We start from the raw sequence: 24,782 nt of genomic DNA, 5'->3' as shown, positions 1-24,782 counted from the left end.
TAAAACCATATAACTTGAGATTTAAGTCTTTGGGTTTTGTTTTAATAAAACAGCATGTTTTCAGGTAGAGCTTAAACTAAATGATGTGTTTACTTAGTGCAGTTTCTGGTATGAATATTATATTGCTATGTGTATATTATATGGACTCTTTAAAATGATTGACAGATTGGCAAATTCTTAAATCTTTGTACATTGTTGAGTCATATGTTCTTAGAGTTAAATTTGTCTCAGATAAGAAAGTGTTAAAGCATTAGCCTGTGTCAAGTTCTTTGAGTGATACTAGTGAAACCAAATAGAAAACTATTGTTGGATCATGATTTAGTCTTATGTACATTCACCCGAAGACAAAAATGGTACTTAAAGTGGCAGTGTTCAACATTTAATGAGTTTTTTCCCCTTTTATCCTTCGAATAGGATTAGATGTTTAAAAAAAGTTCTTCTGTGGGAACTAATATTTGATATTTTAACCTACCAGAGTAAACAGGAACACTTAATCATACTTGTGAGTGTAGTAAATAAAAGTTTTCTTGCTTTGTGCTGTGTTGAATCTGGAACCAACAGGGAAGTTATAGCATACCCCCTTTCTAAAATGCTTGAGGAACACATACATACCGAATGTCTTTTCTGATCTAATTGTTAGTATTTTTAGTGGCTTGTGGAGTTAATTTTCTAAAGCAAAAGGCCATTAGGGTTTCTACATTTCATTTCATTCTTTTCTTTCACAAGAAATACATTCTCTGTGTGTCTTTTTGTTGCTCTGTCACTCTATGCCCTTTCTCTCCGACTGAACAAATAGCTTATCCATGTGCAGTGGTTTTAATACCCAAATAATCTAGACACCAAGCAGCTATTTTTCTGGTCCTGTGATATCAGAATTGACCAAGGAATATGTATATTGTAATTGACACGTGGTGTTATCTTCCAGGTACAAATTCTTTAAATTTTGTGGTTAGCAGAATGGGACTTGTGACAAGAATAGCTTGGTTTACGCATAACTAGGGTTTAAAATAATTGTTTAATTATAGAGACTGGCTTTGGCCATCTAAACTGGAAAGTGTTAGTACCCTACCTTCTTTTGAAAATGGCTATGGTAAGGAAAATGTGTTAGTAAATAATGTATTTTCTTGAAAAATACATAATTATGGTTGGATGGGAAACACTAAGTTGGGTGTTAACTGATGTCTCAATTAGTAACATTAGGATTTTCATTAATAAACCTAAAAAGATTGCCCGAAGAACAGGCCTGGCACGGTGGCTCATGCCTGTAATCCCAACACTTTGGGAGACCAGGGCGGGCGGATCACTTGAGGTCAGGAGTTGAAGAGCAGCCTGGCCAACATGGCAAAACCCCATCTCTACAAAAAATAACAAAAATCAGCCGGGCTTGGTGGCATACCATAGTCCCAGCTACTTGGGGGGCTGAGGTGAGAGGATCGCCTGAGCCCAGGAGGCGGAGGTTGCAGTGGGCTGAGATTGTGCCACTATACTCCAGTCTGGGTGACAGAGCCAGACCCTGTCTCAAAAATAAAGAGGATTCTGAGTTTGTATAGTGAGGGCTTGCAGAAATTTTGAAACTTATTTTGTAAGGTTACAATGAATTTGTACGTGATGTGCTCATGTCTTGGGTTGAGTATCCTAGACGTGATTTTTTCATTTGCTGCATATTAAACATTTGTTGGTTGTAGTAGGTATTTCTTAAATAGAAGTTTGTCAATATTAGATTAGTTTCAAGAAGGACTTAGCTCAGGAAAAGGATAGTTATTTCTGTGGTTCTCAGCTTTGATGCCTACAGAGATTCTGATTTAAATTGCTGGAGGAGGGCCCAGGCATACATTTTTAAGTTTCCCAAGTAATTCTAATTTACATCTAGGGTTAAAAACAGCCAGGCGCGGTGGCTCACGCCTGTAATCCCAGCACTTGGGGAGGCCGGGGTGGGTGGATCACCTGAGGTCAGGAGATTGAGACCAGCCTGGCCAGCGTGGTGAAACCCCATCTCTATTAAAAATACAAAACTGACCGCTGTGGTGGCAGGAGCCTGTAATCCCAGCTACTCGGGAGGCTGAGGCAGGAGAATCACTTGAACTCAGGAGGAGGAGGTTACAGTGAGCCGAGATTGTGCCATTGCACTCCAGCCTGGGCAAAAAGAGCAAAACTCCATCTCAAAAAACAAACAAAAACACCTCACTGCTCTGTTTCCTAAGTACATACTTAAGAAAATTGGGATACATGGTGGTGGTTCATGGATGTTGATAAGGAATTAAAATGTACCGTGCGACTCTGTTTCAGTGGTGACTTTTACCTGTTTAGTATAAATACTCCTTTGCTTCCAACCATAAATGTGTTCTTAGAAATGGGCCTATAGTTTAGTAACCTATAGTTTGGTAATAGGCTTGTTTGTTTTGAGATGGATTTTGGTTCTGTGAGCTAAAGCTATTTTGCATTAAAGCCTTAGGCCTCACACATTGTTTTGACATATTTCTAGTCTTCATAAACTTTCTTAATTTAGATTTTTTTCCCTTCACAAGTATACATCTGTTTTAGCAAATAGCCTTATGAAGGTTGTAGATGTATTATTTCGGGCATGCCTGGTGATCTCTATATTTTTTCCAATTACAGTTAAAGCTTTATGTTTTAGGAATATAAGTACATTTTATTTCTACTTTTTATTATATATTTAATTGCACAAGTACTACTGTCTAGAAAAAAATGGGATGTTGCTAACAGCATTGTTGGCTTGTAGGCAGTGCTGTCCTGTAAATAGATTGAAATGTATTTTTATCAGCTGGTATATAAATTTGAGGGAAGAAAAATGTGGACTGTGTTTGAATTGTTTAAAAGTTGAACATGCAAAGATCAGTGGTAACCGAGTAAGTGATATAGGCAACAGACCCCAGTTTGTTTTGTATTTGCTGTCATGCCTGGACCAGAATTCCTCATTCCCAAGAGTGAAAGAGGAAATAATTATAGCTAATGAGTGAATGCTGGAAAAAGTCACACTTTTTTGTTTTTTAAGGAAAAGCACAAACCCTCATGTCTGAGGTTGAATTTAATTAAGTACAGTGGGCCCTCCATAGTCAAGGGTTCCACATCTGAGGATTCAGCCAAACGTGGACTGAAAATATTTTTGGGAAAAGGAACCAATAAAAACCAATACAGTGGCCAGGCGCAGTGGCTCATGCTTATAATCCTAGCACTTTAGGAGGCGGAGGCAGGGGTGGGGGGATCACCGGAGGTCAGGAGTTCAAGACCAGCCTGGCCAACATGGTGAAACCCCGTCTCTACTAAAAATATAAGAATTAGCTGGGAATGGTGGCGTGCGCCTGTAATCCCAGCTACTTGGGAGGCTGAGGCAGGAGAATCACTTGAATCTGGGAGGTGGAGGTTGCAGTGAGCCAAGATAGAGCCACTGCACTTCAGCCTGGGCAACAGAGCAAGACTCCGTCTAAAAAAAAAAATACAACTATTTACATAGCAATTTCATTGTTTAGGTATTATGAGTAATCCATAATTTAAAGTATAGCCAGCCGTCAGTATCTGCAGAGTTTGCATCAAATGAGTCAATGGAGTCAACCAACCTGGGATTGAAAATGCAGTGTTCTTTTTGTTTCCCCGTGAGACAGTCTCGCTCTCGGGTTGGGGTTCAGTGGCACGATCTTGGCCCACGGCAACCTGTGCCTCCCGGGATCAAGCGAGTCTCCTGCCTCAGCCTCCCAAGTAGCTGGGATTACAGGCGCACCTCACTACGCCCAGCTAATTTTGTATTTTTAGTAGAGACGGTTTCACCATGTTGGCCAGGCTGGTCTGAAACTCCCAACCTCAGGTGATCCACCTGCCTCGGCCTCCCAAAGTGCTGGGATTACAGGCATGAGCCACTGCGTCTGGCCAAAAAACGCAGTATTCTTGAATGCAGAACCCACTGGTAAAGGGGACTGACTTCCAGACTTGACTATCCAAGGGAAGTGTCCTGGATCCAGTCTCCCAAGATTACTGAGGGATGACTAGTTTGTATCCTCAACAGGCTTGTGAGAAGTAGCCAGGATTTTGTCTACTCAGCATACAATGCTGCTAATGCTGCAAACCACTGCTCTTATTTTACCACTTGGGTCCCTTCGGAATCTATTTTGAGATAGCCTCAGCCGTGGTGTACAATCTTCTCAACCATTCAGTGTTGTTAGTGGGAAGGACTTTAATGTGTTCTTCCTGCCGGGCACAGTGGCTCCCGCCTGTAATCCTATCACTTTGGGAGTCCGAGGCGGGTGGATCACTTGAGGCCTGGAGTTGAAGATGAGCCTGGCCAACATGGTGAAATCCTGTCTCCACTAAAAATACTAAAACTAGCTGGGTGTGATGGCACTTACCTGTAATAAGAGCTAGTTGGGAGGCTGAGACTAAATCGCTTGAAACCGGGAAGCAGAGGTTGCAGTGAGCCGAGATCACGCCATTGCACTCCAGCCTGGGAGGCTCTGTCTGCAAAAAAAAATATATTTTTAAAAGCTTTCTTCCAAGAAATAATTTAACTGTTCTTTCTTAGTGCGGTGGTAGGCTGTAGCCACCAGCAAGCGAGATTACTGATGGTGGAAGTCAAAGGCCAGAATCGTGATAGGAAAGGAAGTTAAGAGTGCTTCTTGCTCCATAGAACACTAGGAAGACCACAATGGAATGTCTAATTAAAGCTATTAGAAATGCCCAAAGCTGTTGAGTGCCTCTACCTCAAGGCTTAGCATACCTTCTGATCTGCAAGGAGACTAATCATTAGGCTTTTTGCAGTTCTAGAACTGCTCTGAGTATGGCATTGGAACCTGGGGATAGGAGCAAGACTAGTAATTGGGTTTGGCAGGCCTGGTCAAAGGGGAGCTTCAAGGTCAGGTATGTCCAAACGTATCAGGAAGTAGGTTACATGGTGTGGTGAAATATACCAGATGTAAAATCTGTAGAATGTACTCCTGCTGTTGAGTCCAACTTGCAATGTAAGTCCCTTTGCAGTGAAGGTCTTGAGTATGTATTGCATGCAGCAGGCAGAGGAGCGGGAGGAGAAATTGTATAATGTATTTGGTCTTGAACATCATTTGTTTTCCAAAACCACATTCATCTCTACCTTGGTTGAAATGTATAAAACTACCATTTTAATTTTCATCTTTTCATTGATCTATGACTAAAATTAGGATGCAAAGACAAACCCAAGGCTTAGCCCACTGCTTCCTCCTCAGAGCTGCACTGGAACTGGTTGTAGGGTAAAGGGATGTAGGCAATTTAAATATGAGTCAAGATTTTTGGGATGGCAGTATGGCTCTCATGGCCTCTAGAAGAATCCAGGTGATGTGCGACCTGGTATGGCCTCTTGGCCTGTTGCCACCGCACCAGATTTTGCTCTTAATTTTAGTCTTGGCTCTGGATTTCTTTAGGGTATTGTGATAGCTTTGTTGGTCTTTGGGTTTTTCTAGTTTCACCACAGATCCTAGGAAAAATAACCGTACTCTAGAAATGAGAAGCCAGGATTTTTAAAGTAGGGCTGGGAATATGAGTAGACATCTTTTGGATTTTCAAAATGTATTTGCTTAAACCACCTTTTGGCAGCAGTTGGACATTTCTGCTATCAACCTGAGTGGCAGATGGCCTACAGCATTTGGTATGTTAAAAGAGTATAGAGTAAGTGATTCATGGCTTCTGAAATACATCAATTTGACATTGCAGTCTTAAAAGGCAATAGCTGACATATCCTGAACCAGCTTGGGTTTCCAGTGCACTCAATGCTGAAATAATTGCTGTGAAGGGTTGAGTTGAATTCAGAATGACTTAGGAGAGTAGTAGGTACTGAGTGTTCAATCTTTGAAATGACAGAATTAGCTTATAGTGAATATTGTCTAGCACTGAGCATTTCCATGTGCCAAGCATGTTACATGAATTATTGAGTTTTCTCAACTCTGTTGAGAAGAGCAGAGAAGGTTCTGTTATTCAGGCATTCTGATCGAAGAGTTCCTGATTTTCAGGAAGCATTAGGTTTCTCTTGCCTTTGCTGAAATTCTTATTAGTGGTGTTTGAAGGGTGGGCAAGAGCCTACACAGCTTTAGGGTTTAGATGTGTTGCTTAGCTCCATTCAGGAAGCTAGGTGTGTGATGGGCCCTTTGGGGAGTGTGGTGAGGAAGGCTTGCATGCTGGGCCTTTTGAGTGTTGGCCCAAGTCAAGTAGCCTGGTTACAGCATTCTCAGGAGTTCATGGACTGCCGGGCACAGTGGCTCATGCCTGTAATCCCAGCACTTTGGGAGGCCGAGGCGGGTGGATCACAAGGTCAGCAGTTCAAGACCAGCCTGGCCAAGATGGTGAAACCCCGCCTCTACTAAAAATAAAAATAAAAAAAAATTAGCCAGGCGTGATGGCGGGCACCTGTAATCCCAGCCACTCAGGAGGCTGAGGCAGAGAATTGCTTGAACCCGGGAGGCGGAGGTTGCAGTGAGCTGAGATCATGCCACTGCACTCCAGCCTGGGTGACACAGCGAGACTCGTCTCAAAAAAAAGAGTTCATGGACTGACCTTTGTGTCTCAAGAGCGTTTATTTGAGCCAGAGTTTGAAGGGGAGTTAGGTGAGGTTCAGCTGAACCACCACAGCCTAACAATTGCTCTTGAAGATAAAAGAATTTTCACAGTGGACCCGGATTAACAAATACTAAAGGAAAACCAGAAGGTATATATGGAGTGGTGCACCCCATCCCTAACTTTTAAAAATTCATCTAAGTGGCATAATTCCTCCATTTTTTACCTGAATTCCCGACTGAATTGTGGGTTTTCTTGAATTACCTAAGTTTTATAGACTCTTTTATAAACTTCTGGGATTCTGTACAAGACTGCTGGAAACTAGTCAGCTTTTTAGGCTGACAGTTGTAGTAATGAATGAAATCTCACGCTAGCCTGTCATCACCTGACCATGTTCCCCTCCTTCTGAAGACCCTTACCTTCTAATCTGAGAGGAGCCAGAAGCCAAGACCAACTTACTTTCTTGTCTGGTGTCCTGATGGCCAGTTAACAAATTCTGATACGGAGGACTTGACCCTATGAACAATGCCCATTTCTAATCTGTATGAGTGCACATTCTTTTTAAAAAGTGGATCTTTTCTACTCTTATTAATATAAAATACATACTTTTAGTAAAGCAATAGAGATGAATACAAAAAAAGTTTCCCCTCCAGCCTTATTGGTCTGAGGTGGTTACTACTAATGGTTGTGGATGTTTTCACAGTCATATCAGCAAGTGTGCTGTGTGTAGGGTGGTTGTGCTCTAGTCTTCCTTCCTGATAATGTGTATTAAATTGTTTCTCTGGGAGCAATACTCCTCGCCCTTTTAAAACAAATGGTAACAGACACCATTCCGCACATTGCATATTTTCATTTAGCATCTTCGGTATTAATCAGTGTGAGCTTTTATTTTACAAGTAACAGTAGTGAGTTGGTTGAAGTATGATGGGTTCCTGAAGTAGTTAAACATGGAGGCAAAACTAAGTAAACTCACCAGCTTGTTAATGTGTGTCCACGGTTGGGCACAGCTCCAATATAGGGTGAGCAGTTGACCTGGTTGCTTAGAACTTGAAGGTTTTCCAGGAAGCAGATCTTGCTTGCTGCTGCTGCTGCTGCTGCTGCTTCTTTTTTTTTTTTTTTTTTTTGAGATGGAGTTTCATTCTTGTTGCCCAAGCTGGAGTGCAATGACACAATCTCGGCTCACTGCAACCTCTACCTCCCAGGTTCAAGCAATTCTCCCGCCTTAGCCTCCCAAGTAGCTGGGATTACAAGTGTGCGCTACCACACCTGGCTAATTTTTTGTATTTTTAGAAGAAATGGGGTTTCACCATATTAGCCAGGCTGGTCTCAAACTCCTGACCTCAGGTGATCCACCCGCCTATGCCTCCCAAAGTGCTGGGATTACAGGCGTGAGCCACTGCCCCAGCCAGTAGAGCTTTGAAACCAGAACAGTTGGTCACCCCCAATGTGGGTTCTGTGCCTTTCCCACCCTTATCAACCAGACAAAATCCAGGCTCTGCTTTGGCTCTCAGCTGGGATCTTGGCGGGGGAAGTGGTAACTGGGCGAATTTACTCAGACCTGAGCTCTAAGACTATCTGCTGCCCGGCCTGCAGTCGTGCATCCACAGGAACCAGTCTTTGCATTAAAAGTCTATAACTGAGACCCCCAACTCCCAAGGTTCCAAGACTTGTGCTACATGCTCTCATTTGTGAGGGCTCCAAGGCTTCTTAAGTCTCAAGGCAAAGGACAGAAAGGCAAAGATCTAAGAGGGAGAGCAGAGGGTTAAATTTATAAGAATAGGAAGAAAGGGGTGAAGCAAGGTGGGTGTGTGTTGAGGGGTGAGAGGTTCTAGCAAGAGGGCTTTGGTCTCAGCCAGGGTGTATGTAGTAAGGGGCTGCTGCCATCTGGGAGAACACAGCAAGTGAAGTGGGCAAGAAGAGATGTTGCCATGGTATTTGAGTAACTTCCACTGGGTAAGTAAGCCACCACCAGGCGCCAGCTGAGTTGAGTGGTATTCAGCAGCTACTTACTGTGCACCTGTTATTTGCCAGGCATTATTAGGCACAAGCGGTGTACAAGACAAAATGCCCTTGTGCAGTGAATGCCCAAGAGACAAATATAAAACTCCAATAGGAATAATGTACTACGAAGAAAAAGCAAGACAGGAGGCCAGAGGGTAAAAAGAGGTACCCTTTTAGCCAAAACTTGCACATACTGTTGTGCACATTGCTTACTGCCCAACTCAAGTTTGTGAATTTTGACGATTTTTTTGGCTGATGGCAATAGTATGTCTTGATGTGATGGCTGTTAAATTTTTAAAATAAGTTTTAATGTAAATTTAATGTACTATTTAGGCTGGTGGTCTTGGAGGAGGTGACACTGAGCTGAGACCTAAAGGATGAGAAGGAGCTATTCCTTCTCACCAATCTGCATTAGATGCTGTTTATCACAAGGTGAAAAATCACTTGTTTTGAAAGAGAATGCTGAAGTGTAGCTTGTAGAAAAGCACTGACCATGACCTGATAACATCCCTAGAAATTTCCGCCATCTGGGGCAGCGGTGGGGAAGCTGCTGGTTGGGAGACTGCTGTAGTCCAGGCTGCGCTGTTCTGACCAGAGCCTGCTGCCTACAGCAGAGCGGCAGGATGTGGCTAGAGGAATGGACACAGCTGTACTGGTGGGACTCACACAAATGTCAGATGGACCATAGTTACTGCTGGATAGTCCTCTACACTTCCTTAGATTCTTGGGCTTCAAAAGGACTGATTAACACGGTCTCTTCTCAAATTGCCACCTCCTCTCTGTACTCTATAACACTTATAACCTCGCCAATATTAATACTTCAGGGCACAGTCGATAGTGTCTCTCTTCTTCCTACCATCACATCCAGCAATCTTTTTTTTTTTTTTTTGAGATGGAGTTTCACACTTGTTGCCAGGCTCGAGTGTAGTGGCACAATCTTGGCTCACTGCAACCTCTGCCTCCCAGGTTTGAGTGATTCTCCTGCCTCAGCCTCCTGAATAGCTGGGACTATAGGCGTGCGCCACCACGCCCGGCTAATTTTTTGTATTTTTAGTAGAGACGTGTTTTCACCATATTGGCCAGGCTGGTCTCGAACTCCTGACCTCAGGTGATCCACCCGCCTCAGTCTCCCAAAGTGCTGGGATTACAGGCATGAGCCACCCCTCCCAGCCAACATCCAGCAATCTTTCTGCAGCTGTACCTCTATCCTTGGCCTCCTCAATTGGATTATTTCTATTAGCATACAACATGGCTCTGTATCTTCAATCCTAAAAACAGACTCCTTTGACTTCAGTCCCTTTAAGTGCCTGCCCTTTTCCTATACTGCTCTTAGCAAAGCTCTTTGAAAGAACTGTGTCCTCTGTCCACCTTCTCATATCACACTTTTCTCAACACACCACCCCACTGAAATTACAGCTTTATCAAGGTGATTTCCCCATTGCCAAGTATAGTAGATGTTTTTTTCTGACTTTAATTTTGTTTTTAGCATTTGAAATGATTGACCAAAACAATTTCCGGATATAGTTTCTTTCCTTGTCTACCATTACACTATATTTGCTTGTTTTCCTCCTTTTTTTTTTTTTTTTTTTTTTTTTGAGACAAGTTCTTCCAGGCTGGAGTGTAGAGGCATGATTATGTCTCACTGCAACCTCAACCTCCCAGACTTGGGCGATCTTCCCACTTCAGCCTCCAGAGTACCTGGGACTATAGGCGTGTGCGACCATGCCCAGCTAATTTTTAAATTTTTTATAGAGACTGGATCTCACTATGTTGCCCAGGCTGGTCGTGAACTCTAGAGCTCAAGCGATCCTCCTGCCTCGGCCTCCCAAAGTAGGCATGAGCCACAGCGCCTAGCCCCTCCTACCTTTTTGACTGCTGCTTTCCAGACTCCTTTGCCACTTCTTCACATCCTCTAAATATGGAAATGACCCAAGGCTTAGTACTCACACCACTTTTTCTCTCCTTTTCCAGGTGATCTCATCTAGCCCTGTCTATATGCTGAAGAGTCCCAATTTGTATCCTTAGCCCAACTTCTCCCCTGCACTCCTGTTAAATATTCAGCTGCCTACTTGACGTGACTCAGATGTCTAACATGCATCTCAAACAATTCCTGATCTCCCAAACACCTTCCACCCCAAATCCTGGTGTTTCCTATCTTAGTAAATAGTATCACCATTCATGCAGTTATCCTTGACACCTGTTTCTCTCATCCTCCACATATGGTTGATTGGCTGCACCTCCAAATACATCTTTCTCTTTTATCTCTATTGACCCTGTCCTGGTCCAAGCCTTCTGAAAGGTCTTGCTGCTTCTCTTCTTCCACCCACTACAATCCATTCACACAATCACAAGAGTGCTCTTTCTATACCATAAAGCAGATCCTGCCACATGCTGCTTACCCTCCATCACCTGAGGCTACTTAATGAAAATGGGATGAAGTGGCCAGCGGCTGTAATCACGCCTGTAATCCTAGCACTTTGGGAGGCTGAGGTGGGTGGATCGCTTGAGGTCAGGAGTTTGAGACCAGCCTGGCAACATGGTGAAACCCCGTCTCTACTAAAAATACAAAAATTAGCCGGGCATGGTGGTGGGCACCTGTAATCCCAGCTACTCGGGAGGCTGAGGCAGGAGAATCGCTTGAACCCCGGAGCTAGAGGTTGCAGTGAGCCAAGATACCACTGCACTCCAGCCTGGGCAAGAGAATGAGACTCCATCTTAAAAAAAAAAAAAAAAAAGAAAAAAGAAAAGAAAAGAAAATGGGATGAAATTCCACTTTCTTCACAGAGCTTTTCATGATTTGGTCCTTACCTGCTCTTCTGCCCTCATCTGTTTTCACTCTCCCCCCATTCATTAATCTCTTAACCATATTAGACATACCAAGCTCATTTTTAGAGACACTTTTTCCATCTCTTTCTGTGGCTGGGGCCTTCTTATGCAGGTTTCTGCTTAAATGTATTGCCCTCCTCTCCCTTTATAACCCCACTTTGTTTTCTTCTCAGTATATCCACCTAACATTCTCTTATTTGTGCTTATCACATCGAACCCACTAGATGGTAAGCTCCCTGAAGGCAAAAATCCTTCTCTTGTTTACCACTGTCTACAACATGATGGGGAGAGGGTGGTAAACAAATATTCATTGAATGGCTGACTGGCATCGTCTATACCAGCAGCTTGCTGGGCCTAGACTCAGAGATTTTCCTGGAGAAATCCCTGCCACTCAGTAGTCCCTTGGCAGACAGGCCTTCCTGACTGGGCAGTTAACAGTCAGGCACTTGGCTTGCAAGACATACCCACGTCATACTTGACTACCTCATTGATGATCCCAGTCTAGCTCCTGGGATGTTCAGCAAGTCGGCCTGCCTGGAGATCCATGGGTGGCTGACTGGCTGGGCTTTGCAGAGTTTTTAAACTGCCCTTTCTCTCTGGTAGTCTTTGTCCCAGTGTGCTGGCTCCAGATGACATATTGGTGCTGGAGTCCTCTGGGCGGAGGGGTAGGGAGACTTAGCCGGTGATGATAGGTGATGCCTGTCATTGTTTTCTTATCTGTGAAGGAGTCCTCGCTGCATTGTACTGCACTGCTCTGCTCCTAACTGAGTCTTTCTGGCCCTGCTACCAGGTCCTGCATTTCACAGGTCTCTGTCAAACTCTCCATTTCACAGAGGGACACTGTGACCCAGATGGCTGGGGGCTACTTCCATGGTCACACTGTGGACACGGGATTAAGTTGCACTGGCATTCAGCCTCTGGTGGCCAGACTGGGTTTCTGGACAGGAGTCTGCGTCCTGGAGGGGAGAGAGGGCAACCTTGGGAGGGGCCAGAGGGCAAGCCTGGAAGAGGGCAGGCTCAGTGAAGATGCACCCTTGGGACAGCCACCTGGCTCTCTGGTGACATCTGTTGGTCAGAGCCAGTCAGTACTGGTAGTTCTTGGGGGTTGACCTGGACCAGAAGGACTCTAGAGCAATCCCGTCCCTGTCACTGCCTTAGCTTGGGCCCAGCATGGCAACTCTGAGCACATGGGGGGCACTGTGCACCCCATAGTCTTCTCTCCTTGGAGAGAGGTGGGTGTAGCCCATGCTCTTCCTCGAAGTCAGACTCATCTGTGGTGAGTTAGCCAGACCTAGGTTCAAATCCCATCTCCCCACTTTCCTGCTCTATGGCCTGGGCTGGTTACTTAACCCATCTCAGCCTTGGCATCTCTTCTGTAAAATGCAGATTATAATAATAACCACCTCCTAGGGTTGCTGTGAGATTAAAACATTATAAAGAGAGAGCTTACCTCGGTAATCTGGCAGGCCCATGCTCCAGGAATGTTAGTGGCTGTGCTCACGGGCTTGCTGATTTGGGCAGGATTACTGTTCAGTCCCTCCTTCATGGGTAGGCCCACTTTGGTTTGCCAAGACTCTCCAACCTACCCTAGGCCCAAGGCAGTCTGGGGTTCCTGAAATCTGATGGTGCGGGGTACAGATGTGGGTCAAGAAATGTTTTCCTCCACCACTTAGGTGTAGATGTCACTTCTGCCTAGAGATTCCACAGCAGCTTCCCAAGGGCAGGTTCGTAGTCCACCAGGGAACGTATTGCACTGGCTGGCTCAGATAGAGGAAAGGAAGCTGTAACTTTCTGTAGCTTTGTCCAAGGTCTTAGATGAACTCTTGGGCCATGGGCAGGTAAGTCCTCCCTGTGGCCTTGCAGAAATTCCTCACCTTACCTCCCAACATCTCCTGTATTCCTCCAGCCTTGGCTGTGAAGGGTTGGGAAGCCACATGAAGGAAAGTCTCCAGGGGCTCAGACTTCCTTCAGGAATTGACACGCGCATCGTGTTAAGAATGTTACATGCATTCACACATTGTCACTCCCTCCTCGCTTTTTTTTTTTTTTTTTTTTAAACAGAGTCTTGCTCTGTTGCCCAGGCTACAGTGCAATGGCGCAATGTCGGCTCACTGCAACCTCCGCCTCCCAGGTTCAAGCAATTCTCCTGCCTTAGCCTCCCGAGTAGCTGGGATTACAGGCACCTGCCATCATACCCAGCTAATTTTTTTTTTGTATTTTTGTAGAGACGGGGGTTTCACCATGTTGGCCAGGCTGGTCTCGAACTCCTGACCTCAGGTGATCTGCCCGCCTTGGCCTCCCAAAGTGCTAGGATTACAGGCATGAGCCACCATGCCCGACCTTTCTCCCCCTTTTCTGCTGAGTTATGATTTACATGCAGTAAAGTATACAAACATAACTGTAGTTCAGTGAATTTTTGTATGTACATACACTCATGAAACCGCCATCTAGACCAAGATACAAAATGTTGGCTGGGCATGGTGACTCACATCTGTAATCCCAGCATTGGGAGGCCAAGGTGGGAGGGTTGCTTGAGCCCAGAAGTTTGAGACCAACCTGGGCAACATGGCAAGACTCCATCTCTACAAAAAAAAAAAAAAAATAGGCTGGGTGCAGTGGCTCATGCCTGTAATCCCAACACTTTGGGAGGCCAAGGCGGGTGGATCACCTGAGGTCTGGAGTTCGAGACCAGCCTGGCCAATAGGGTGAAATCCTGTCTCTACTAAAAATACAAAAATTAGCTGGGCATGGTAGCAGGCGCCTGTAATCTCAGCTACTCAGGAGGCTGAGGATAATTGCTTGAACCCAGGAGGTGGAGAGGCTGCGGTGAGCTGAGATCATGCCACTGCACTCCAGCCTGGGCAACAAGAGTGAAACTCCGTCTCAAAAAAAAAAAAAATAGCCCAAATATACTACAGTGGTGTGCACCTGTAGTCCCAGCTACTCAGGAGGCTGAGGTGGGAGGATTGCTTGAGCCCAGGAGGTCAAGTACAGTGATTGTGCCACTGCACTCCAGGCTGGGCAATACAGCAAAACCCTGTCTCAAAAAAAAAAAAAAGAAAAAGAAACAGAAAAAGAAAAAAAATATTTAGCATCCCAAAACCTCCCCTCATCAATACTTGTCACCTGCCAAAGGTAACCATTCTTTCTTCTCTCACCGCAGATTCGTTATTGCCTGGGGCTTTTTTGGTCTTTATTTAAATGGACTTAAACAATCAATATTCTTGGGTTTAGCTTCTTTTGTTCAACATTGTCCATGAGATCCATCCACACTGTGTATATCAGTAGGTTCTTTTTCATTGCTGTTTAATATTCCATTAAGTGAATATACTACAGTTTTTTTTTCGTTTTATAGTTGATAGATTTGTTCTTTCTTGACTCTTATGAATAAAGCTGCTATGAACATTCTTAAACATATTTTTGGTGGACATAAGTGCTTATTTCTGCTAAGTATATATCCAGAATTGGAGGTGCTGGGCCACTGGTACATGTATGTTTAGTTTTAGTAGATACTGCCAGTTTTCTGAAGTGTGCCAATTTGTACTCCCACCAGCAAAGTATGAGAGCTCCGATAGTTCCACATCCTTGCTAACACTTGGTATTGTCATTCTTTTAAGTTTAGCCATTCTGGTGACTAAAATCATTGATTTTCACAAAAATCCTGTGATGTGTTGGTATTATTATAATCCCTACTTTACAGACAAGGGGGCTGGGGCTCAGCGAGGAGAAGCCGCTTATCCCAGATCACACAGGATGTTAGCAGCAAGTGGGCAACAGCAGGTCTGTGTGATTCCTCTGCATCTGTGGCTGCATGAATTTTTTTTTTTACTTTTTTTTTTTTTTTTTTTGAGATAGAGTTTCACTCTGGCACCCAGGCTGAGGTGCGGTGGTTCCATCTCGGCTCACTGCAACCTCCACCTCCTGGACTCAGGTGATCTTCCCACCTCAGCCTCCTGAGTAGCTGGGACTACAGGTGCACACCACTACGCCTGGCTAATTTTTGTATTTTTTGTAGAGACAGGGTTTCCCATGTTGCCCAGGCTGGTCTCCAACTCCTGGGCTCAAGTGATCTGTCTGCGTTGGCCTCCCAAAGTGCTGAGATTACAGGCATGAGCCACAGCGCCCAGCCTGCATGAAATTTTAAAGTCAGAATATTTGAGTGTGTCAAATAATCTCTTATTGTCGTAATTACTTTCTACAGCACTTATTTCCATTTGACAGCAGAAATATAGTCTGGTCACTTCCTGGCAAATTCAGTCAAGTAAGTGCATGATCACCCAGTCATTCCAGGAAATACTCAGTCGAGTGTTCTGTCCCTCCACTCCTATCCAGGGGCATGGTTACATTTTGTGGAGGTTATGTGGTCATGGCATGGAGTGGGAAGTGAGGGGGTTAAGGTTGTCTGGTCCTTGGTCATCATCGTCTTCCTCTACTGCTCAGGGAGGCAGGCAGACTTCACCCCTGCCAGTTGTGGGTTGTCGTCTCTGGTTTCTACTGTGCCCACAGATGTCTGCATTCGTGCCATGGTCTCTGGCTTGGACTGTGGCTTTAGTGCTCCCTTTATTATGTTTATTATCCCAGAGTTCTTTCCTGGTTATCTGCCCCCTCTCAGCAACTTCATGCTGTTCTAGGGCCTCACGACACATGCTAATGCTTCCTGGGATTCTCACACATTAGTCATGGGCCTGAGATGCTCCCAGGGCCCCCTGCTTAGGCATACCCAGTTGCCATTTCTACTTGACTGCTACCATACTTTCTCATCATGGACGATTATTTAGACCTTATCCACAGACAGATTCTCCCCTCTCTCAGAACCTCCAAACCTATCTGGGGTCCCAGTCCCTTCCTATCCCTGGGTTGAGGGGATGGGAGAATGAGAGTCCCTTCTCAGAGACCCACACTAGAAGCTAACAGCATGCAGTGTTCTCCTCCCCACTCCAAGTCTGGCATCATACCTTCTTTCCAACTCTTTCAACAGAGGAAAGTGAGGGCCAGAGAGGTGAAGTAAGTTACCCAAGATCACCTAACAGAGGCAGGTGGTCTGACTTCAGAGTGGCTATGCTTACCCCTGCATTAAAGGACCAAGACTGAGAGAGCTGACACACAGCAGGATGCAGCCAGGGGACCCTTCACCATGTGGACTGAATACTTCTAGCTTACATGCTGTCCTATGGGATGGAACACATATCTAAGTCCACAGTCTGTCCCATGGATGGGTGCATAAGAAATGGAATGAGAACTGAATTCTAGGCTGCAGAGACCTGTTTGTTTATTCGCTTATTTTGAGATGGACTCTTGCTCTGCCGCCCAGGCTGGAGTGTAGTGGCGCGATCTCCGCTCACTGCAGCCTCCACCTCCTGGGTTCAAGCAGTTCTTCTGCCTCAGCCTCCCAAGTAGCTGGGATTACAGGCGCCCCCCACCATGCCTGGCTAATTTTTTTTTTTGTATTTTTAGTAGAGTCGGGGTTTCACCATGTTGGTGGTCTCAAACTCCTGACCTCAAGTGATCCTCCTGCCTTGGTCTCCCAAAGTGCTGAGATTATAGGCGTGAGCCACTGTGCCTGGCCCAGGGTCCCATTTTAGATGCACTGACAGGGTTGCTCCTCATAGGAATCCTCCTGTGAATGCTTTATAGCAATGAAGACTCCAATGAAGACTTAAAAAGGGAGTTCATTTCTGGAAATGAATTCATCATAAAAACTGTATTTTCCCATGTAGAATATTTGAATCCAAGGCCTTTAGTTTCCCTGGAGGTAGTATGCTGGGAACAGTTGTAAATTAGAAAATGTTCCTGCATTTGAGGAATGGGGCTAAGATTCACTGCCTGGGCCGTGATGGCAGATACGTAGCTGGGGCTGGAGTGATGGCTGGGAAAGTCTCTTTGGTTTTGTTTCCTTCCTCTGTAGGACAAGGGGTTTTGATTACCCCTTGGTGTGGAGCATGTGGAGTGATTGGAGTAAGGGTGGAGCCTCAGTTCCCTCAGGGCCAGCTCTGGAAACATAGGTACCCCTGCTCCTCACACCCACACATGTATCCACACGTACCAAGGGGACTCTGTGGGGGCCAGTCCTTTCTGGCCTGGGGTGATCACTATGGATAAATGAATGGAGAGGAGTCACTCCCAGCCTGTCCCACAGTGCTACAGCTACCTTGGCCCTCCCGAGTGGAGGTTTGAGAGAAGGTAGGGTTGATCCAGAAAGTATGGTGCTAAACTAGTCACCTCTGACGAACATTCTTGGCTCCTTCCTGGCAGTGCTTCACCACTGATACCCTACTACACAGGTTTATGCACTTACTCTGGGCTTGAGGATCACCTGGAGAACTGGTTTAAAAGGCAGAAAAACCTGCCCCCAGGGAGTTATTAGATTGAAAGTGGACCCAGGAATCTGCATTTTTCTTGAGCCAATTTATTTTTAAAGTTAAAAAATTTGAATATGTAATACATTCATGTGAATTGATACCCAAAAGGTAGAAAGGGGTATAAGGTGAAAAATTATTCTAACCTGTCCCTCAGTGACCTAGTTCCCTTCCTCTGAGGTGACCAATTTCTTGTGTATCTTTCCTGAGATAATCTATACATATAGCACCATATACAAGCAAATGAAATATGTTTTATTTATTTATTTTTTTGAGACTGGGTCTCATTCTGTCACCCAGGCTGGAGTGCAGTGACAGCATCTTGGCTCATCGCAACCTCTGCCTCCTGGGCTCAGGTGATCCTCCCACCTTAACCTCCAGAGTAGCTGGGACTACACGCTCACGCCACCACACCCAGCTAATTTTTGTTTTTTTGTAGAGACGGGGTTTCACCATGTTGCCCAGGCTGGTCTCGAACTCCTGAGTTCAAGTGATCTGCCCACCTCAGCCTCCCAAAGTGCTGAGATTACAGGCGTGAGCCTCCACGCCCGGCCCCGAAATCTGTTTTAAAAGCAGGCATTTCTTGGTGATTCTAATAAAGGGGGTTCTCAGACATATTTGGAAAAACATATCCCTACTTTTATGCCAGACCCTGTGCTGGGTCCCCGGGCTAGCTGTGTGACCTGACACTGCACAGTCCTGCTTAGAATGCTCAAGGAGAGTTTATAAGGTACCACCTTGTATGCCATAGGCGGGGAGCAAAGGGGCTCCAGTGGGCCCTGCCTAGGAGGCCTGAAGCTAGAGCTGCTGAGGGCAGGGCTGTGCTGCAGAGAAAATGTCTGAGAGCTGCAGGCGTTTCATCTTCCGTCATCAGCTGTGGCACCTGGCAGACACTGGATACCACGGCTTGTAGACAAAGACCTGGTAACTCAAGGAGCTGCTTGGCCTTCCTGCCCAGTCCCATCCCAGAGGCACTGTACATCTCTGGTTTCTTCAGGGGGCCCTGTGTGGAAGTATCTTTTGTCTTCCTGGTGTCAGGGATATCATCACGTGCTTGGCTAGGCGAACCCGGCGCCCAGTCTCCTAGGACGGGGAGAGTAATGTTCCCAAGCAGAGCAGGGTGGGGCTTTCAGACTACTTCCTTTCCTTTACAGCTGGCTTCATTCCATCGACCTCATCAAAGCCTTCCTGGGAGCACCCTAGAGAAGAGTTATGTCCAGGCCCGGCCCTGGCTGCCTGGTTCACGGCCGAATCTCCAGCACCACGCCTCGCACGTCGGGCTCGAAGCATGTTTACTGAAGGAATGGGTACCTACTGCTAGATGGAGCCATCTCTCTAGACTTGGGGTTTCCCTATAACGATGGCTATGTTTGGCATGGAAGCCTTTTTAGAAATCAATAGTAGGAAATAAGGGCTAACAGCACCTAATTGTGGAGTAAGGCTCAAATCCTAGCTCTGCCACTTAACCGTTCCGAACCTGTTCCCCCACTGCAGAGGCGAAAAGGCTAACACTATTTCACCTAGGAGGGTCACCGTGGAGAATGGAGGCTGGACAAGCTCTATCAGTTCAGTAGTAAAACACACACACAAGCGCCCCCCCACCCCCACCCCAGGAATGAACACACACACCCGCGCGCGCACACACACATACACCTCAAGAATGAACACACGCGTGTACACACACACGCAGCCCCCCCAGGAGTGAACACACACACACACGCCCCGTTATGTTGTTCCCAGGAACACACACAGAGGCGCACACACACGCCCCGTTTTGTTTTTTCCAGGCTTTTTAACTGGGGTCTTTCACTCAGCTTAGGGCACCGCTGCCTGAAAGACTTTTCTAGGCCTGTCGGGGTTCGGCACCCAGTTGAAGAGACAGCGCGGCGCTTTCAGAGCTGGGGAGAGGCGAAAGCTCTCCTGGCCCCCCCGATCCCCCGGCCAGCCGCCCCCGGCAGCTCCTTGCCGCCTCCCGGCCTGGGCCCGCCCAGCCGTCCTCGGCCTGCCGTCAGGCGATCTCGGCGGCCAGCCCAGCCGCTGTATGACGCCGCGCGCCTCGGGGTCCTCGGCGCCTGCGCCCTCTCCTATAAAGTAGACGCCGCGCCGCGCTGCGACGCTGTAGTGGGTTCGTCCTCCGCTTTTCTCTTCCTCTGCTGACGGCGTCTAGTTCTCGTCAGCCTCCCCGCCGGCCGTCTCCTTAACACCGAACACCGTGAGTACCCGCCCACTGAACTGGAAAGGGTCGTGGCTCCCGGATTGCGTGCCGGCTGGCCTCACCGCTGCGGTTTGGGCCTGCCCGCGGCGGGCGGTGACTGGGCCTGGCCTTTCGGGCCCGGTGGATCGCGTTGTCGACCCCATTCTTCGGGAGACACTATCAGCTCCTGTTCACCCGCCCCGCCCCCGACTCAGCGAGGCCTACCTCTGGTCGGGCGTACTCACGGCGCTCCATAAGTGAGCCGAACCCCGGGCTGGGCCGCCTCTGCACCGGCCGAGCGTCAGCCGGCGCGGAGCTCGGCAGCAAGGCCCAGGCTGCGGCCGGGGGCCTCTCTTGGCCTTAAGCCTGCTGTCCCGGGGACCAGGGCGGGGGTGGCGGCGGGGTTGTGAATGGGGGTCCCTTGGCTGTCGTGAGCGTGGGCGTGTGTCGGTGTCTGGCTTTTGTTGTGGTCGGGAGGGAGAGCTGCGGTGGTGGTCTGAGGCCGCCCGGTCCTTGGCTCCCATCCTTTCTCCACCGTGTCTGGCGTCACTAGCTACCGGTCGGTCCTGGCTAACCGTGTGCGGGCGCCGACTTTCAGCACATAGCCGCCTGCTCCTTCTAAATATTTCTTCGCGTTGTTTTGCCATGACTTGGAGTCGTTGAAATAACTATTGTGATAGCAGATACCATCTTCAGAGTGGTATGATTTGTAGGAGCCTTAGCTGTGTATAACTTAACTCGAGGTGTCTGGCTTTTAAAGAAATAGGACGTCCACCTGCTTTGGTTCACTTTTAATGGAAACTTCACGTTTGGGTTTTAGGGACATGCATTTTTCCATTAGAGCGTGACAATAGAATGTATCCGTGTCATAGAACAATACCGTCTCCTCCGCTGTGCAGTCTAAAAAGCAGTGTCAGAATTTCGGGTCACTTAAAACGCAGGGGTTTTTTTCCCTTTATGATGTGATAGAACCCACTTTATGCTGGCCATGGAGAATTATTTACAAGTGCAGGAGCCTTTAGGCCTCTTTCTTTAGAATGGAATTGTTTTGAAAGCATTTCAAATAAATATTTCATCCATTATTACTTAAAAATTTTGCACTTTATTCTACTGTAACACTAAAACTTATCTTTGAGTTTAGTATTACCAAGTGCATCGAATTACAGATTAACCGATTGACCAGCTGCTATAAGGTCTCAACTCCCTTAAGAGTAACCCAGTCCACGAACTTGACTATGACTAAGCACTTATCTTGAGTTATTTGAAAGAAATATGAAACGGTCGTCTTGCTTTTAGAGTAATTTTAATCAACTGCATTGTTAGACTTGTGATTCTGTACTGTTCATTTCAGTACTATTTAATATAAAAATTACATGCTTAAATGTTTTATAATTAAAAATTGGGCTCACGTTAAAATATTTTCTTTTGGAGATACCTTTTTTTGTGGTCTTGTCACAGGAAGGGTCCTCTTCTCTGTGTCCTTCTCCATTAAGCAGGGACAATTGCATTATTGGCAAGCGCTGAGCAACATGGAGAAGCAGACATGTTTGTGAATCGCAAAGTGAAATCTGATTCTCTCCAACCATGGATGAGTGAGAGTAGGATATTTCAGTGGCTGGTTTTAAAACATGCTTTACTTTTTTGCTTCCTTTGCCTAACAACCTGTTTGCTTTGGGGTTGGGGACAATTGCCTCAGAGAAGCTGAATGAATATTTTAACCGATGTAATGGGTCATAGGTCTTTGAACATAAAATGGGTGTGATGCATGTTTTAAATGCCAGATGATACACTTTTGGGAAAATATATGCGATTTTTAATACAACACACCTAGAAAACTTAAGAGGTGCCATAAGTTAATAGTGACATCACCGGATTATGAATACTTGAGAAGCATGGGCCTTTAAAAAGTTGTATGTGAGTTTTAAGAGGCCTTGAATTCATCTGTACCAGGTATTGCTATTCTTTTTGTTGTTATTGTTTTCCTTTTTTGTATGTTTTCTTTTTTAAAGAATTTGAAGATGGTAAGAAATTGTTGGACTTTTAATTTTAAATGCCTTTTTTTTTTTTTGCCAGAACTCAAGTCCTTTGAAATTAATTGCTTAACTTTTTATGTAAGATTATATCTTTTTCCTGACGACTCATAATTAATCTGAATTAATAAATGCGTTTTCAGAGCAAGTAATAAGTTATTATTATGGAGATCTTGCCAAGAGATCTCAAAGTTGGTCACCTGGACAGTCAGTACTGAAAGATTAAAAAGGGCTCTGAAATGAAGCTTCTAACTAGATTTAGGGAATTGTACTCACATCTGCTTATCTTTAAATCATTTTATTTTCGTGTATATGGTCTTGCATTGCCTCAGACATAAATGAGCATATTCTGATTTACTCTCTGGATCTGAACCCCTTCTTCACAGGTAGGTCTCACTGGGGAAAATTTCTATCTTATTTGGTAGCCTTGTTTGTTTTGGACTGACCTTCCTCAGGTTTGCATGTAGTTAATTGTGGCAGTTAACTGTTCAAATGGAGTCTAGTATTCAGTGGGAGACGAAAGGCAGACAGAAAGCAAATACAAATATGTATGTTTTATTAAATTTATACCAATAGTGAGTTCAGTAGGGCAGGCCTTAAAAACTTCTGTTCCTAGTAGTTATACTTTGAAAAAATTTTAATAGAAATACTTGGAGACTAACCTGTGAATAACTGTTTACAACAGTGCTTTACAGGGTTATGTATTGTAGGTTCTTAGAACTTTGTGGTCAATAAGTTAGAGCCTTCTGATGGACTGTAGTTGATGAAATGTCATGTAGAACTCTCTCTCTTAAATTTTACATTTAATGTACTTTTTTTTTAGATGCCTTCAATTAAGTTGCAGAGTTCTGATGGAGAGATATTTGAAGTTGATGTGGAAATTGCCAAACAATCTGTGACTATTAAGACCATGTTGGAAGGTAAGTTCATTGGAAAACCTGGGTGGGAGGAAATGTGTAATTTGAGATAGTTTGTGAATATCAAATTTATATGAGCAGCAGGCTGTCATAAGGTGCTTGAGAGTATGAAGAGGTAAAGTTTACATTTTTTTCTTTATAACTTAACATTTTTCTGATACAGGTCATCCTATCTGCATTGTCTGAATTATTGAGGGTTGTTCTCTCATTAAATGGATAAAATCATAAAGTAAAATAAACATTGAAGTGATTGCCAAGCCTTAGGCAATGATTAATTTCTGTTCAAGTAAATTTGGATTCATAAGTTCCAGTGATAGAAATTAAGGTCTTTGGAAAAGAGATACCGTCCTATAATGGTGGCTGAATAGAACACCTTATTTCAGTGGAGGGAGTGAGCTCTGTGGATTGCTGTGTAGATTTTATTTATTGATTGATTGATTTGAGACAGAGTCTCACTCTTGCCCAGGCTGGAGTGCAGTGGTGCAGTCACGGCTCACTGCAGCCTCAACCTTCTAGGCTCAATCAGTCCTTCCACCTCAGCCTCCCGAATAACTGGGACTACAGGCACGTGCCACCACATCCAGCTGATTTTTTTTGAGACGGATTTTTTTGCTTTTGTGGCCCAGCCTGAAGTGCGATGGTGCAGTCTCGGCTCACTGTAACCTCCGTCTCCCTGGTTCAAGCAATTCTACTGCCTCAGCCTCCCGAGTACCTGGAATTAGAGGCATGTGCCACCAAGCCCGGCTAATTTTGTATTTTTATTAGAGATGGGGTTTCTCCATGTTGGTCAGGCTGGTCTCGGACTCCCGACCTCAGGTGATCCGCCCACCTCGGCCTCCCAAAGTGCTGGGATCACAGGTGTGAGCCACCGCGCCCTGCCCCAGCTGATTTTTTAATTTTTTTTTTTTTTTTTGAGATGGAGTCTTGCTCTGTTGCCCAGGCTGGTGTGCAAGTGGCATGATCTCAGCTCACTGCAACCTCTGCCTCCCGGGTTCAAGTGATTCTCCTGCCTTAGCCTTCCGAGTAGCTGGGATTACAGGTGCGTGCCACCATGCCTAGCTAATTTTTGTATTTTTTAGTAGAGATGGGGTTTTACCATGTTTGTCAGGCTGGTCTCGATCTCCTGACGTTGTGATCCGCCCGCCTGAGCCTCCCAAAGTGCTGGGATTACAGGCGTGAGCCACCACGCCCAGCCTAAATGTTTTTATAGAGACAGGATCTCCCTGTGTTACCCTGGTTGTTCTTGCACTCTTGGACTCGAGCCATCCTCCCACCTCGGCACCCCAAAGTACTGGGAAGAGCCACATTACAGGCATGAGCCACTGTGCCAGGCAGAATTTTTTTTTTTTTTTTAAAACAAGCTTTCTCTTTTGTCTGTTTTGTCATTCCTCTGAAACTGCTACAAAGTATGCAGCATAAGGAAGTGAGTTAGAAAACAGGCCTTGAAACTTGCACTAGTTAATGTGGATCTCTTTTTAGTATTACCAGTGGGGTGATACAAATCAGTGTTTGGAATTGATGAAAAAAACTTAGTAGTATTGAGTGTTCTTTAGTACTTAAATGTCAGAGGTTTTTTATGTAGGGAAGATCAGTAGGTTATAAATACTTAAACGAAGAGAAGGGTTATGTGCCAGGCTTTGGTGCTGGTGAAAAGAAGGTAAGTGAGACATGGCCTTTGAAGGATTTATAAACTAGGAGGGAAGTCAGACACAAACAAGGCAAACTTGTCACATGGTGTAATTAGTGCATTAATAAAGTTGCACGCCAAGTGGTGCTGTGGGAACATCTTGGCTAGTGTTATTCTTCAGTTGAAGAGATTGCAGTATGTAATACTGGTGAGGATATTTCTTTTATTTATTTATTTATTTTTGAGACTGAGTTTTGTTCTTGTTGCCCAGCCTGGGGTGCAGTGGTACGATCTCAACTCACT

General features: G+C 45.3%; 1 protein-coding gene across 4 annotated transcripts in view; it reads left to right on the top strand.

Annotated features, from left to right (window-relative positions):
* PPP2CA (protein phosphatase 2 catalytic subunit alpha) overlaps nt 1-24,782 on the top strand; it is a 71,684-nt gene that overhangs the window by 31,278 nt on the left and 15,624 nt on the right. The window contains 4 exon segments of one of the 4 annotated variants that reach the window (NM_001134165.1): nt 681-690; nt 1,926-1,932; nt 19,827-19,923; nt 22,759-22,855. In NM_001134165.1, the coding sequence (NP_001127637.1) occupies nt 22,759-22,855 (97 nt within the window). In that variant the 5' untranslated portion in view covers nt 681-690; nt 1,926-1,932; nt 19,827-19,923. 4 annotated transcript variants of the gene reach the window in all.

The sequence above is a fragment of the Pongo abelii genome, chromosome 4, assembly GCF_028885655.2.
Source record: "Pongo abelii isolate AG06213 chromosome 4, NHGRI_mPonAbe1-v2.0_pri, whole genome shotgun sequence".
Classification (NCBI taxonomy): domain Eukaryota; kingdom Metazoa; phylum Chordata; class Mammalia; order Primates; family Hominidae; genus Pongo; species Pongo abelii.
This window is presented reverse-complemented; position numbering and strand designations above follow the sequence as displayed.